Below are 15,726 nucleotides of genomic sequence, written 5' to 3' on the forward strand. Positions count from 1 at the left end.
CCAATTATTTCGCTTACGGATAGTCGAGGTAATCGAATATAACGATCGAAACTATTGAAGTTACCATATTTCAAAGAATTCATCAGTACTCTCCCAACATCCTGCTAACAACTCAACACTATGTGTAGTACTTGAGTGAAAAGCGCAGACTCTGAAAGTTATAGAAAAAGAGAAAGTACGATATGTATAATTAAGGGGAAGGGGAGTACGCCCACGATTTCCTCCCCTTTTGCCAGCGACAATGGATTCTGATCATACAGTTGACCGCGTCAGCTATGGTGATTGAGATTCCTTGCCACGAATCAAACATTCAATAGTCATATACCAGCTTGCCAAGCACTGTGTACCCCATATAACCTCAATTTCAACAGAACATTTTTATCGAATCTTCAATCGGCATTCAGTACTGCAAGTTACCAATAGAAAACATATTCCATTGACCACCGCAACAAATGACAGAGATACCTCACATACACAACTTGAAACTTAAGAACAAATGTACCCAAGAAGCAACTACATCAACAACATCATTTATCCAGACTCACCTGCACTCTCCATAAACCTCTCAAAAAGTAATCATGAACCCCAAATCCAAAGAAAGAAGCTAACTATCACTTAGAAGAAGACACCGCAAACCCCACGAAACTATCCCAGGTTCCTAGAACACCATGCCCTTCCTCTGTCACTTCCTCTTCCTCTACCCGCTCTCCTCTCTCACACAAACTGCAAAAAAAAAACACTCAAACAGAAGAACTCATCCCAGCATACCATTTCTCTCTCCCGACTTCGGGATTTGCATAGTACAGAAAATTTGATAGCTTAGCTCTGTTCATTTCCTCTGTATGTCTATCAATGAAAACACGATATTGATATTTCGCTTGAGTATTATACACCACATCAAGTCCCTATGTACAATATTTACAGTCAACCCTCCCACCTTCCAATCTGTCCATAAACCTCCTCTCAATTCTCCCCTTTCCCTTCCCATCACCTTCTCAACCCCCAGTCCCCCATTTCCCAACTATCATCCAAACATCCAGAGCCATCCCCAATCCTCTCAAAAAGCACACCCAAAAACACATCCAAAAGAAACAGAAGAAAAAAAACTCAGAATACATGTACGCAAGTACGTATTTATGTATGTACTCTATGATTATTAGGCAACTAATGTAAGTTATGTAGGTATGTAATGTATGGTATCTCAACTATAGGCATTTCTCCCAGGTATATCGAGGACCTGAGTATTTTGGGTATTCAACTTCGACTTCTCTCGGGTATTTTAATCTCCTCTCCCCACTTTATCTTCTCCCCTTTCCTTTCCCCACCCTTCACTCCTTTTCGAAAGATAACCCTTCGCACGCACTAAGAACTAAAAATTGTACAAAAGAACAAAAGACATGATCACCCACCACAAACCATTCTTCCAGATCCACGCTCCAGCTCCGCGCTTAAAACAAATGTGACAAAAGAGAAGCCAGATAGCGTATAATATGTGCAAGAAAACTGTGTCCGTCAAGGGGTGTGAGGGCCTCCATCCATCCATCTATCCATCCATATCCATCCATACCCACCCATCTATCCCTCGTAAAAAAAAAAAAGAGATCCACCTATAACATAACATAATTGTTGTATCATATTATGTTTGTTGTAGATCGTACCCAGAAAATCTCCCATTACTTTCTTTCCCTCCAAGTATCATGTCGTCTCTTTATCTCTGTCGACATCTCCACTTTATTCCTCTGTTAAATCTCCACTCAACCCACTTCCCACCGTACTCGCTTTTTTCCCCAACCTTAACACACTAAACCTCTTCCTCACACTTCCACCAAATCCACTACTATTACTTCCCATTCCAATACCCATTCCCATTCCCAGTCCCCCTATACCTTGACTACTACCTGTCCCCGGGGTGCCTGGTCGGCGTTGAGAACTACTGCTTCTCCTTCCATTAGCTACATTACTTGTAGTATAGTTTCCCTGAGGAGGCTGAACCGAAAGATCGCTCTGCGTTATCCATTCCTTAGAATCTTCCATGCTATGCGACAAATCATTCTCTTCAGAAATCGCAAAATCATCTACAGCTTCTTTTCGACCACGGTCCTTGTGGGTTATGGAAATACCATTCATACTTAATCCATTGCCACTAAAGAAGCTCTTGCGAGTTTCTTTCTTCGGAGGGCGATTTTCTCGATCGTCGCTTCCACTTCGATTGAGGAGGAATGAACTCAGACGTTTAGAAGCGCCAGTTGCGCGGGTGTGATCGGGACTATCGAGAATGCTAGTATCGATAGTACCGTGTGTGAAAGATTGGGAATGGGGGACTGCCAGAAGTCCCTGTGAATCATTCATGAGATCTCCCTTAGATGATGAAGGCGAAAGTGTCCAGCCTGGAACGAGGCCTGGGGAAGCATTTGAGAGAAGTGGTAGGGGAATTTGTAGAGAGGCGAGCTCGGACGCGAATGTTTGTTCAAAATCTGTATGACATGTAAGCAAATGAAAATCATAAAGGAAAGATGGGGATTTACAGTGCTGCAAATCATCCTGGCTGTGAAGATTAGGCGATTTTGCAAACATAGCTAGGCATCTTTTGATCATAATTGCATGATCTATCAACGCAATTTTGAGGGCATTTTCTATCGGTCCTAGCTCTACCGTTTCCCCTTCTTCGTCCTCACTCTGTATTGGATTAGGCAGCAATTCTCTATATCTCGCTATACTGGACTCAGAACTAGGATCCACGGATATACTTATTGCTTCAATTAAAAGTGATGCAATGTCATCTTCGCCATCTGCAATCCTCTTTTCCACGGCAGTCATCTCTTGAGTTTTGCGAATGATTCGTTCAAGAGCTGTTTGGTGAGCATCAAGCTTATATCTATCCACGGAAACAATCTCGCTGCGGCGAAGAATTGTCGGAAATGTATCTACAGTAGCATAAATTATTTTCTCAGCTGAATGATCACTGATTGGGCCTGAAGTGGTGCGACGAGATGTGGTAGAGAAATAACGAGGATTTGCGGAGAGTAGATAGTCTCGAATGACTTGAGGGACTTTAGAACGTTGGAAGACATGATGAGCAAGATCTCGATGCGGACTCAAGGAGGATATTTGCAAGAATTGGCCCTCTACATCGTCCACATCGCCAGCAGTGACAATCTGAGCCGAAGGATGTTGCTCTTGCATACGATCTGTGAACACCGAAGTTCGCTCATTAGGAGATCCCTCAAACACAAATTCCTTGTCGCGCAAGCTTTGAGGAAAACCCATTCCTCTGTAAATAACACGGAAATACTTGGGAACGATTTTGTCGGCCTTGGAAATCGATTCATATATTGTGGCAATCGCTCGCTGTGTTCTAGCCAACTTAGAGAAATCGAAAACATTCTCTTCGTACTGATATTGCAGTTCTTTGTATGCGGACAGGGCACTACTCCATGCCTCGCCCTCTTCAAAGTTTTTGATCATATCGAAATAAATTCTTTCTTTTCGATCGAAGTGGGATTGGGCAGGGAAATCTGGTTCATCCAACGGAGGCAGTATTTTTGAAGGATCCCATTGGTATAAGTCGGCATGAAGACGCAATGCAAGTCCGGCTTCAGTGTGGTTTCCAGCATTTGTTTGCAGCTCTGCAAGTTGATGGACGTATCGAATGAAGATATCCTCCTTCTGCATATCTCGAAGAAATTCCATTAATCGTAAGCGATGAATCATATGAGAAGCTTCACCAGTGACGTCCGTACTATTGACCGCAACGAGAAGATCGAGGAATTCATCAGTGGTACCAATGAGATCTTTTATAGCATTGTAAAGCGGATCATCTGGATTTCGAGACAAGTTATCAAATAAGGTGAATAGCTCATTGATGAACAATTTCTGTAGAATGCTTTCTGTTAAGGGCTTCGATTTGAAGAGCTGATCCAGGCACTCGATAATTCCAGTTTGAATAGCGCTTAAATCTTCACTCAAAGTCCATTCGCTGACAATCATGGTCTGGAGAACTTCCACTGCGACGCGCCTAAGACCTTCATGTACACTCAGACACAACTCAAGGATGGGTCCGACTAGTGCAGGCACATATTGAACTTGATAACCTCCCATTTTGGCCAATGCGTATTTCTGTCGCTCTTCAGGGGTAGTATCCCAACCAGTGAACTCCCACGTTCGCCTCAGGAGCTCTGCGCCATTCTCACGCACATCGCCAGCAATCTTCCATACTGCTCTTCGTTTCTGCTCCGGAAATGTTTCTAGTGCCAAAGAATCACTGCCGACGAGTTTGAGTAAAGTAGTGAAGAATGCTTTCCACAATTCTGTGTTATATTCTTCCGCATCGTCAGGGTGAGGCAAGAATCCGTCCAGAAGAATGCCGGCCAAATACTCGAGTGTTTTGAGTGTTGATTTGTGGTGGAAGATGCGAATGCTTAGCCAGTTTTGCGGAAATGCCTCACATTCTAATATGCTTAGATGAATTTTCAAGAGACCCTCGATTAAAGTTGCCATGTCGCCTTGTGCAAGCTCGAGCTGCATACCTGCAGGTAAATTTGAGATGGAAGATAGGACTGCCGAAAGCTCAACAAGTGCTTCATCGAATTCCGCTTTCTCGGCGATAACTTTACTGGGAAAAGGATACGCGGTGGGGAATAGCAACGACAAGCGAGTCTGCGACTTTACTTCGCCTGTACGTAGTGTGAGATATGAATCGACGATTTTAGGTATGTATACAGGAATTTCAGGGCCCAAATTATTCATTTGTATCGCCAAAATTGAACAACAAAGTCGAACTTGCTCCCTCCATTGTTCGGTGACCTCTGTTGTCTTACCCCAATGCGGTAAGATCCACCTAGCCGTGTTCGCAGCGATAGCCTTCATCTGTTCGGGTTGAGTAAATAGATCCAGTCGAGAATAATTAATGATTAAAACAAGTTTATACAATATGAGTTTTCCCTTCACCAATGCACATGAATCCATGAAGTCAATGGCAATATGCAAAATCTGCTCTCTGCTGAGTAAGCCTGTAAGCTCTGGAAGCCAAGTATGAAAATGTTGCACAGCCAATGTTTGACTTCCTACCAAAATGGGTGCCGTGGTTCTCATCATTCCTTCAAGCGCCTTGAAAATTTGGCGGAGTTGGCGGCCAAACCCTGAACTCGAACGAGTAATCCCGATGTCCGCTTCCTTCACTTTCTGCTGCCCTCTCGCATGAGTGATAAATTTTAGGATATGTCGAACTACCTTAAATGTAGCACGTAGTTTCCTCGAGGTTTCTGGATCAGAAGGGCTGGCAAGCAAGCGAGTGAAAGACCTCACGAGACAAGGTGATGCGAATGGGTAATTGAATCGAGTTTCGGCATATTGATCAACCAAAGGGCCGAGGTTGAATCGTCGGTCATGTACAATGGAAAGGACTGTAACTAGGGCACTAAAAATGAGGTCTTCGTAATCATCATTTCCGGTGTGTTCGACGAGTATTCCAAAGATCGCATCGAATACATCGCTAAGTAACTTCACAATCTCAATCTCCGAGACAAAGACTAGTTGCTGTAAAAGTTGCTGCAGATCTCCTGACGGCTGATCTTTCCACTTGAGTATTCGTAGGAGCACTTTGTCCTGTGAGAACTTTGTACTGCACAAGTATGTTTGAATACGAAGAGTCGCGATCGGTCCAGTGACAGCCTCATCTTTCCCACCAGCATTCCATGGCAGGGTGAGATAACCGCTTTTACCAGCCGAACTACCTCGAGGTAACATTGTTGTCTCATCGTATTTGTACAGAAGTAAACAATGGTGCCCGTCTCGCATGAAGGCCTGTTGATCCCAAAGTGGAATGTGGCATATAGCAAGGGGATGATTTGGTGCATCCGCAAGTACCATCACCAGATGGCAATTCGGAACCTCTTGCTGCGGGATAGATAAGCGCAGTGTTTGACTCCATGCATCGCCTCGTTCGGCTGCTACTGACTCCCAAGAACTTTGTCCCTCTGCATTCGATGATGGGTAAATGGCGCCCTCGAGCCGCTCTCCGCTTGACTTTCTCACTTCCATAGTTACTTGAAGATTTGATCCTTCAAACGACGAGGATACAGGCATCGCACTGCCAACCGATCGTGAAAGAAGAGCTTGTTTGGGAAGATTAGCGTCATCGATAGTGACATAGATATCTGATCTTGGCTTTGTTGGCGCTCCTGAAAAGCCCATTTTGTTTGTCTTCAAGATTCCTGATAGTAATGTTGGGGTAGACTTGATCAGTCCATCTGCGTCCGGGCTGTTGAATGCCTTCAGATATACCTGTAGACGTTCCGTCCTTCGGGACTTTTCATACTGACCGGATTGGCTTGTCATTAAATCACGAATTATCTCTTCCCATCCGTCGCTTAGACTTGGTTTCTCATGCCCAGAACCAGCTGACGGTGCCCATATACTCATGACATGCTCAGCTTCATCTTGGTTTTTCATGAGTGAGCTCAATTTCAAAGCTCCCATACCAACGGTCTTCGAGATAGTTTGAGTTAAAATTCCGGGCTTAGTGTCTCCACCGCTTCGTGACGAAGAACTTTTATTGGCACCATCTCGACTGGAATGTGGTTCGGCGCCGGTCTCGGCTTCAGAGAGAGACGTAAGCTTAGCCGCGTTGGATGGAGTCCTGGTCTTCCCCCACATCAAGCTCCTCCTACCTGCCTTAGATGCAGCGCCAGCAGATGTAGGTTTCTCCCGATCCTTGCTAGAACTGTCCCTAGAGAATGAGTTGCCCCTTGATCCACCGCGAGAAGGAGGTTTGCCTACTGAGACTTGTGACGACGATTGCACCTTCACTACAAGATACAACTCGCCTTCCGTAGAAGGGAGATCTCCGATGTCAGTGGATGCGAGGTCTGTAAAGAGGGTTCTCATTTGACCCGATTTTCCAACACTTGCAAGAGAAGCACTGGGAGGTACGTCCACAATATAAGTCTCCGAAAGTGCTACACCTGCCGAACCCGGCTTTTTGGTGGCTAAGAAAAAGGATAGAGTTGTGGATTCCGTAGACACTCCAACAAAGGCCTTCACGTCCAACAAAAGATGGTAGAGTACCAGATTTTCGTTCTGAACCGAAAGTTGTGGTTTTTCATCTAACAAACTCATCATAGATTGTAGTCTAGTGACATCCACTGCCGAATCATCACCTGTGAGAACCCTACCGTGGGCAGCAGGATCTCGAACAATAACCTCTCCATTCAACAATTTGTTCCCCTTTACAAGATCCCATACTGTTTTCTCCCTCAAAGACTGAAGCTCGTGCTTTGTGCAGACATTATGCAGAATTTGCCTTCTTGAAAGATCCAGAGTTTTGACCAACGCTGACATCTTATCCAACTTTTGATATTGTCTCGAGAGCAAGAGCTCGTGCAAATTTGTAGAGTGCCATTCTCTTAAACAGGATGCAATTTCGTCCACCAATGGTTCGGAGGCAGATGTTGGTGTCTCGTCTCCAATCTTCAGCATAGGGACTGGAGCTGGTGGCTTTGGTGCGCCAGGTTCTCGTTTCGCAACAATTGAGAATTTGTTTGTATTTCCGTTCATAAAAACCTTGCTCTTCGGGCTCTTCTTCGCAGGTTGTCCGTTTGCGCCGTCGAGATCTGCGGATCGATTGGGCTGATGAATCTGGGCGCCATTGATAGAATTAGAGCTCTTATTTGCCAAAATGCCATTCGTAGATCCGTGCCCGTTGACAATGTCCCCATCCTCCGTAGAAACCTGACTTTCACCTTCATCATCTCCTAGAACCTCTCGAACTTCTACGCAACTGGTTGGAAATATTCCAGAGAAGACCCTAGCTTCAAGAGTCTGCCCTTTTATACTTGTCAAGCCCGCCAGTAGATTTGGCGGAGCAACTAAATATCCTCGAAACCATTGTGCATCTTTACCACCTTGTTCAATTATGTATAATTCATCCCCAAGCTCAAGTGGAAGATCTGCGGGCGAGGAAGCAACAAATGGGTATGTTGCGACGGCGAATGCGATGCGTGGAAGAGGTTGCCAGGGCATATTATCAACTGCGCATTGGGAAGAATGTGGAATGCGGTGGACGGCGCGACGAAGCTAATTAGCAAAGGTATGTCGGCGATAGATGGGAGGAAATCTGCTTCATCAGGATAATTTTCTTCTTCTTATTTTTTTTTGTTTCGCGTTGTTGATATTTCTTAGTTGAATATTGAAGTGTGTACCTTATCGTAGCGGCAGAAGTCAAGGATCGGGAGCGAGGAGTCGATAATTTGGTCTAGTGGTATTGAGGGACTTGAATATGATAGAGTAATAGACTTTAGGATTCAGGTCAAACAGTATCTGAATTCAGTAATTGATCTCGTTGTCAATATCATTAACTTTTTTCTGAAGGTCGGGGTAAGTCCAGTGTTCTAGGTAAGGTTTCGAAGGGGGTAATCGTTATGGTACCAGGTATATTTTATATTCAACGTGCGCTCAGACGAAGATTTATTATTATATTTATCAAACTGCAGATAATGCAAGTCGGTGATTATTTGGAAATTATATCTTGATATCTCATATCGTATATCTTATATCTCGAGATACTCGAGGTCATCCTTCACTCATCACACTCTTTTGTGTTCAGGGAGTTCAGAATTACTTGAGATCTATTTCTACACATAGCACAAGGCTGAACGATTTGTATTACGAATTTCGACGAATTTTCTTTTGATTTGTTGTCTCGCTATTGATATTATCGTCTGTGATTCATAATTGTTCCATATAAATCAAGCTATTATATGATACATCTATAGAGGGAGAGAGGTATTTATGGAAGGAGGAAGCTTTCTGTTATTACTCTGGGCTGGTCTGAGATCTTGGGATACTAAAAGTGCTTCCCCTGAATATCTACTTGGTCATTGTATCATATATACCGTTGCTCAAGGCTGTCTTATTCGATAGTATCTTCTGGTAACAAGTTTGATAGTACCATTGCAGTTAGGTATACTTTCTGTAGTATACACTCGTTCGTCTGGTCGCTCGTTGCGTTGGTGTTTGGATATTCCGATTCGTTGGATTGCATTCTGTTTGCTGCCCACCCATTGCTACTCTGGTCCAGTCTTGTACCTACTACCTACCTACCTAGGTAGGTACTTGGTAGATTGCGAACTGTACTATCTTCTCACAAAGCTATACATCGATAGCCAAGCATCACAGAGTGATACATACATACTCTTCGATGCCATTCCTTTCTATTATTCGCTTCTTGGGACTCGTATATGGAAATTTACAGAAAGAACAATGAGAGAATATTTTTGGCTGTGGCTTTTAGATACTCACTTTCGTCACATCGGCACACTTTCCCTCCTGTTCGGGTAACGAATCCAACAACCTAGCAGCTTAGTCGAAAAGCCACTCTCACTAATTTCATGCCGTCCTCTAGCTGCAGGGGAACCACACACAGACTGCAGAAGTAACAAGTTGTCAGGGACGGAGCCCTACTTTCTTAGTACCTGGTCCTCTTTCCTCCACGTGTGTGTAAGACCATAGCTTTGAGGTACAGCATATTTTGGAACTGTACAAGAGATCAAGGGACGTTTACACCTGTTTCGAGGAACATTTGAGTTGGGTGGGTAATTAGTCGTCAGCTTTTGGTTGGAGGATATTATCACATCCACCAGGATAAAATTGTGTGGAGGCTAATCATATTGATCAACGCCAGGTTGACCTGGTACGAAAATTTGCAGACCGTTCTCGAAGCTGTTCTCCAGCTCGAGTTGGGATTTGATGTCGATCATGAAAATATATTGTTGAGAATATATCATCTGCGAGATTCATCCATTGGATAACGTGATTTATCATCGAGTGGACCATATCATCGAATAGACCACTTTCACCTTAATAAATATAATCAATTTCAATAACGTGGTTTAACAGTGGCTCGGCCATATCAGTAAGTCGGCCACCATTTTTACATACAAAATACGTCTGTGCACAACCGTGCACTTTCTTTATTTATTGATATAATTTTCTAAAAATCTAATATTAAATATTTGATTATATATAGATTATAAAAATCTAATTAGTTTCAATAAATTAGAATTTTTAAAATAGTTATTATAAAAAAAAGCTTTTTTGTAACGAAAATCATGACAATTTTGATTTTTTTTGAAATCGAAAAGAATTATTTGAAAAAAAAATTATTACTTTGAATAACTGATTTTTTATTATTATTTAATATTCTTTTCTTTTTCAAAAATAATGATTGATAATTAAAATATGAATATTGAAAAAGGCTGATTTTATATGTATTTTAAAGTGGCCGACCCACTGATATGGCCGAGCCACTGTTAAACCACGTTATACAATTTATCAATTATTTATTATATAATTTAATAATAAAGAAGCATGCTTGCTTTTAGTTATTAAAGCTATTGAAAACGATAAAAAACTGAATCTTCGAAAGGCCTTTCAATTATATAATATCCCTTGTATAATTTTTATTTATAAAATAGATGATTTAATTTTATATCTCGAAATTTAAGCAAATCGATATAAACTTATAGAATTAAAAGAGGAGGTTATTATTCAATATATTCTTGATATGGATTTAAAAGGTTTTCTATTTAATTTTAAGGGAGTGGAAGATATAGCGAATCATATTCTTGAATCGAAGGGTGCAAAGTGTGTTGGGAAGCTTTGGGTGTATTGATTTGTAAAGTATTGAATCGAATTAAAAATGTGTTTTAGTTGTATTTATAACTTTCAAAGAGCTCTTTGTAAAGATCCCAAGTTTATTGAAGATTGATTTCGATTGGTTGCAAATATGTAAGTGAAATTCGGTATTTGGATAGCGATTTCTATAACTTCGATGAAACAGGTTTTATGATGAGTATAATATGTTCTGGAATGATTATAACTAGTATTGAAAGATATAGTAGAAGTAAATCAATATAACCAGTAATCGAGAATAGGCTACAGCAATAATATACGGAAATGAGGAGGGTGAAACTATTCTCCCATTTCTAGTGGTTCAGGGATAAGTTTACCTTTTCAGTTAATATACCGAAACCGATTTTCCTATGGAATAAGCTATTAAATCTATATCTAATAGATGGATAAACAATAAAACGGGTTTAGAATGGTTGAAATATTTCGATAAGTATATTAAAAATCGAAGAAAGGGCAAATATCGAATGTTGGTGTTAGATGGGTATGAAAGCTATAAATCAATAGCTTTTCAAGTATATTGTAAAGAGAATGATATTATATGTTTAAGTTTACTATTGTATTTAAGTTATTTAATTCAGCTATTTGATATTGGTTGTTTTAGTAATCTGAAATGTTTATATGGTGGTCAAATTGATGGATTTATTAAGGCATATATCAATTATATTTCGAAGGTTGAATTTTTTATAGCTTTTAAAACTGTATATAAAGAATCAATCATTTTTCAAAATATGAAATCAGGATTTCGAGGAATAGGTTTAATATCTTTCAATCTTGAAGCTGTGTTTTCGAAACTAGATATTCGAATTCGTATATTTACTTTTTCTTTTTTTAATCAAGATTTATGGATCTTTCAAACTTTTTATAATCTATTTGAAGCTTTTTTATAATCAACTTTAATAAAATCTTGAATAACTTGTTATCAATTAAGCTTTTTTATATTTATATTCAAAACTGTATTAGTTTTAGTTAAGGGTATAGAGAGATTAGCTTATAAAAATATACTTTTAAATGTAGAGATTTATATATTTCGGGTAGCGAATGAGGTATTAAGTAAATATCAATGTGCAAAAAAAACTTAATTATATTAAAAAGAAGTATTTACTGGATAAGAGACTCTTGATATATTATTTTAACAAAAGGTTGATATTCAGATTTAATGCGATGAGTATTAAAAAGAGAGGAATTCTAATAGGGAAGTATTTTCTAATCGATATTGTAGTAAGTGTGGAAAGATTGAGTATAATATAAGAACTTATCAAAATGATTTAATAGATTTTAGATTATTAAAATTTTTATAATTTCAATTAATTGATTTAGTTGTTATTGAATAATATAAGTTTGAAAGTGTGAATTGAGGTGAAAGTGGTTCACTTGATGATATGGTCCACTCGATGATAAATCACGTTAGCTAAACAAACAGACAAACACATTCATCTCTTCCTCAAACTAGTCTCTCAAGATGAAACGAGGCAATGAGGATAGAAACAGAACATCAGGAGGATCTAGAGAAGGAGGATTCCCACGTCCTATTATGTTGGGAATGCCACGCTAGTAAAAAAGTTCAACATTAAGGAGGGACTTCAGGGAGGCTAATTCTTTGACCACCAGTGGACTTGAAAGATAATCATGTTGTACCAATGTAATATTTCCTGCAAGATTCTATGTATGGATTGTCCGCAAGTAAACGGAAACCCCGGAAAACGAATTTCATTGTAAAGATGTTCTTGACCACTTCAAAGATCTCTCGGTATGTACTAGGAATTAAATTCTAGAAGATTATCATTGACAAGGAGACAAGTTCATGATTACCGTCGCAGTTGAGAATCACAAGTGAGGGCGTATCGTCGGCACCCGACGATAGCCGAGGTTTCACCGTGAACGTCAATTATTTACTCCCCAGCTCTCCGTTCAGAACAACTTGCACGACTCCAAAACGCAGCATTGTTTATCATACCTTGAATCTTCCATAGATCTCAATAATCACTGCCAGCACACCTGATTTATCTGAGTATCATGGCTTCATCCGAGAAAGATGCTGCTACCAAAGCTCGCATCCTCAAACACATGAACGCAGATCACGCTGGTTCTCTGTCCCACTACTTACAGCACTACTGTCAGCTCTCCAAAAGCGAAGCCTCCAAGCCGAACCTTCTCGATATCACCCTGTCCTCACTCCAAATCTCTTCTAAGTCCGGTAAAACTCACACGATTCCCCTTGATCCTCCCATGACTTCCTACGCCGATGCTCGACCTCGATTTGTTGCTATGGATTCCGAGTGCCGTGATGCTCTCAACATCTCTCCATATACCATTACTCGTTACGAGCCCCCGAAGACTTTCTTGCATCGATTAATTTTCGGCTTGTGTTTGATAACGATGGTTGTATTTGTTACGAAATCGCACATTGTACCTGGTACATTGTTCTACGACAATGTGTTGCCATGGTTTCCAGGCGGCCCAGAAACTTTCTTGTGGATTTCTAACAAGATTGCTATGCCAACCTTTGCGATACATGTGATGGAAGTCATTTGGATGGATAGGAGCAGACTTATGAAGTACAATATCGAGAGGGGAAGTTCTATGTGGTGGAAATGGATGACGAGCTGTTTGATTGAGGGGCTTGGAAGTTTTGCCAGGATCGATGCTATGATCAAGCAACAAAAGAAAGAGAAAGAGTCGAAGGGAAATGGTGGACATTGAGATCTTTGCCAGACGACATGCAGAACAATTTCACCGAAAGGCAAATTCTATGAGCTGCGTGGAGAAATTGCGAGAAGAGCGATGACCAACACAATATGGAACCATGGCCAGATTATGATGAGAACAGATTGATTATTTGAAATGGAAGTAAGCTAGATACCCTTCAAAGTTCCACAATCGACAATGTATTACTTGCCCTTTTACTTACCAGTTTCCATTTTGTCTTTGTTCCAAAAGAGCCAACATCAATTATGGCTTCCACAGAGAGTTCATTTCTACTGCTTTGCTTTCTTGGTTTCGGGGAGGATCATATCGATGTTGACCTTGATCCATGCGTCAAAGCTATGAGAGCTAATGTTATATCAATGTCTGATACCCACCCCCGCAAAAACTTCTATAACCGTGCGAGCAAATCCCAAAAACATTTAATCATCCTACCAACTAACAGATCCATGTAGGCTGCATATATCTCCATCTCCCGTCATCACGGTCGGTGATAGCTATAATTGCCTAAGTTATGGTTGAATTAGGATTCAATGCGGCTCTTTCATGGTTGGCGTTAAGCTCAGCCTCCGTTTCGCGCTTCCAACAAATGAAAGATATTTTGGCTTCCTGAGGCTGTTGGAAATACCGAGAATTGACCTTCTTAAATGATATTAGAATCAACGCGTTTGGTGTAGATTCGCTGGTTTGCGATTATTTTCCTACTTTGTGTTTTCAGGTATCTGAAGTCTGGTACTTTCTTTTCAGTCGCTGTTGATATTTGCGTTTTTTTCTACTCGTGGATCTCTTGTTATTCAGACTGCACCTGCTTCATTGTGATTGTTAAATTCCATTCACGTAGTTCATTCATTTTTGTTTCCTATATTCTCTCCATACCTATCATACCAATCGTACCAATTATCGCTTTTATACATGTCTTCGCTCCTTACGACCCTCTTCCGTAGATCCCACTCCAACTACCATCCCAACCCCTCTTCGACATCCATATCTACCCCTTCAAAAATGGGTTCATGCCTCTCCCTGTCCTCAGGCCCCTCTCCAAAGAATACCACCTTCACATCCACAGCCTTCGGGCGCTCAGCATACGTACAAATTGAAAAACAGGACGAGGTCAAGAGATCGTTACTGGTAAACGAAGAAGAGTATTATTCGGATGAAGAAGATGTGGGATTCATGGATGTTCCGCCTAGGAAATATAGATTGAACAGGGGAAGATTGCAGATGCAAGAACATGAGAAGATGGGGAGTAATGAACCATCACAGGATGATTTTCTCTTGAACAAGACACTCCCTCCTTCTCCGGAAGAAGGAGATGAGCCGCCGTTCGAAGGTATGATTAAGGTGTGGAGTTCAGAGGGAGAGGGAAGATGGATGTGGCCAAGGGGAATGGGTGTTCCGGTGGTCGTTAGTGATGATTATAGGAAGTGGAGAGAACAGAGAGATGAGAGGGTTGGGGGATTGAGATCTTAAACTGGATTAGGCTTTGTGATTCAGGAGTTGGGGTTGAGGATACACAATGGCTTTGGTATATATATGGCATTGATTATCCCATTTAGCTTCAGCGTTTAGGAGGTAGGCTAATTTTTCACTCTGGGATTATTCGGTATTATATTGCATGCAAGTTTTAGTTGTTTTCATCTGACTTCTTGAGTGTATATTATCATCTCGTCTTGCTTACACCAATTTGTTTTCTTTACAAGAGGTATGTGGAGGCTTGCATTGTAATGGCTATCATGTAAAGACTATGGAATCAAGAGATAATTCTCTTGATGTCTAATGCTAGCTATCGTGCATGTAGGACAGTGAATCTTTCTAACCTTCGTTCTTTCTTTTGCTTGTTTTGTCTTGCTTGTCATACTTCTGAGTTCTGTTCACTCGGAATTGCTGGTGGCGGAAAATGAAAAGGCTACCCACAATTCCCTTTCATGATGAAGTACAAATTGATAAGAACTATGCTGCAGGTGTGATCATCTCACACAAAAGTTGGTGAGAAGCGATGCGTTCACCTCGTGCGCAATTCTTTGATCGCAACATACACGAGAATGTACTGTTGCTTACGAACATTACAAATCGCGAACCCTAACTACCTAGGCAGTGCCCACACTTCTACGGGAAGGGTTATTCTAGAAAAGAATCGCGATCGTGATCGGGGAGCGTGGGGCGTTGATCTCCAGGTTACAATCTCTTTGGACCTCTTCCTTACTACACCAATCATGCTATCAATTCCTCGAACCACTCAAATCAAGATACGTCATAATGACATGACTATTGGGTCTACATGCGGACAACAAAATGTGAACGCAGATCAAGCGCGCGGCAATATAGGGTCAATCA

At 41.0% G+C, this 15,726-nt stretch overlaps 3 protein-coding genes across 3 annotated transcripts; 2 read left to right on the forward strand and 1 right to left on the reverse strand.

Moving 5' to 3' along the window:
• Positions 1-1,012: 1,012 nt before the first annotated feature.
• EAF02_005889 (uncharacterized protein) lies at positions 1,013-8,019 on the reverse strand (the record flags this gene model as incomplete). Its single annotated transcript, XM_038901937.1, has 2 exons — positions 1,013-2,474; positions 2,526-8,019. 2 exons carry the CDS (start codon positions 8,017-8,019, stop codon positions 1,732-1,734), a joined length of 6,237 nt encoding a protein of 2,078 aa, XP_038758154.1. The 3' UTR covers positions 1,013-1,731.
• Positions 8,020-12,702: 4,683 nt separating this feature from the next.
• EAF02_005890 (uncharacterized protein) lies at positions 12,703-13,389 on the forward strand (the record flags this gene model as incomplete). The annotated part of the gene is made up of 1 exon (XM_038901938.1): positions 12,703-13,389. The coding sequence occupies one exon, from the start codon at positions 12,703-12,705 to the stop codon at positions 13,387-13,389; it is 687 nt and encodes a 228-aa protein (XP_038758155.1).
• Positions 13,390-14,394: 1,005 nt separating this feature from the next.
• On the forward strand, positions 14,395-14,862 carry EAF02_005891 (uncharacterized protein; the record flags this gene model as incomplete). The annotated part of the gene is made up of 1 exon (XM_038901939.1): positions 14,395-14,862. One exon carries the CDS (start codon positions 14,395-14,397, stop codon positions 14,860-14,862), a length of 468 nt encoding a protein of 155 aa, XP_038758156.1.
• Between the last annotated feature and the right edge of the window lie 864 nt (positions 14,863-15,726).

This window comes from Botrytis sinoallii (assembly GCF_014898435.1).
Source record: "Botrytis sinoallii strain Bc 23 chromosome Unknown BSIN_009, whole genome shotgun sequence".
Taxonomy (NCBI): domain Eukaryota; kingdom Fungi; phylum Ascomycota; class Leotiomycetes; order Helotiales; family Sclerotiniaceae; genus Botrytis; species Botrytis sinoallii.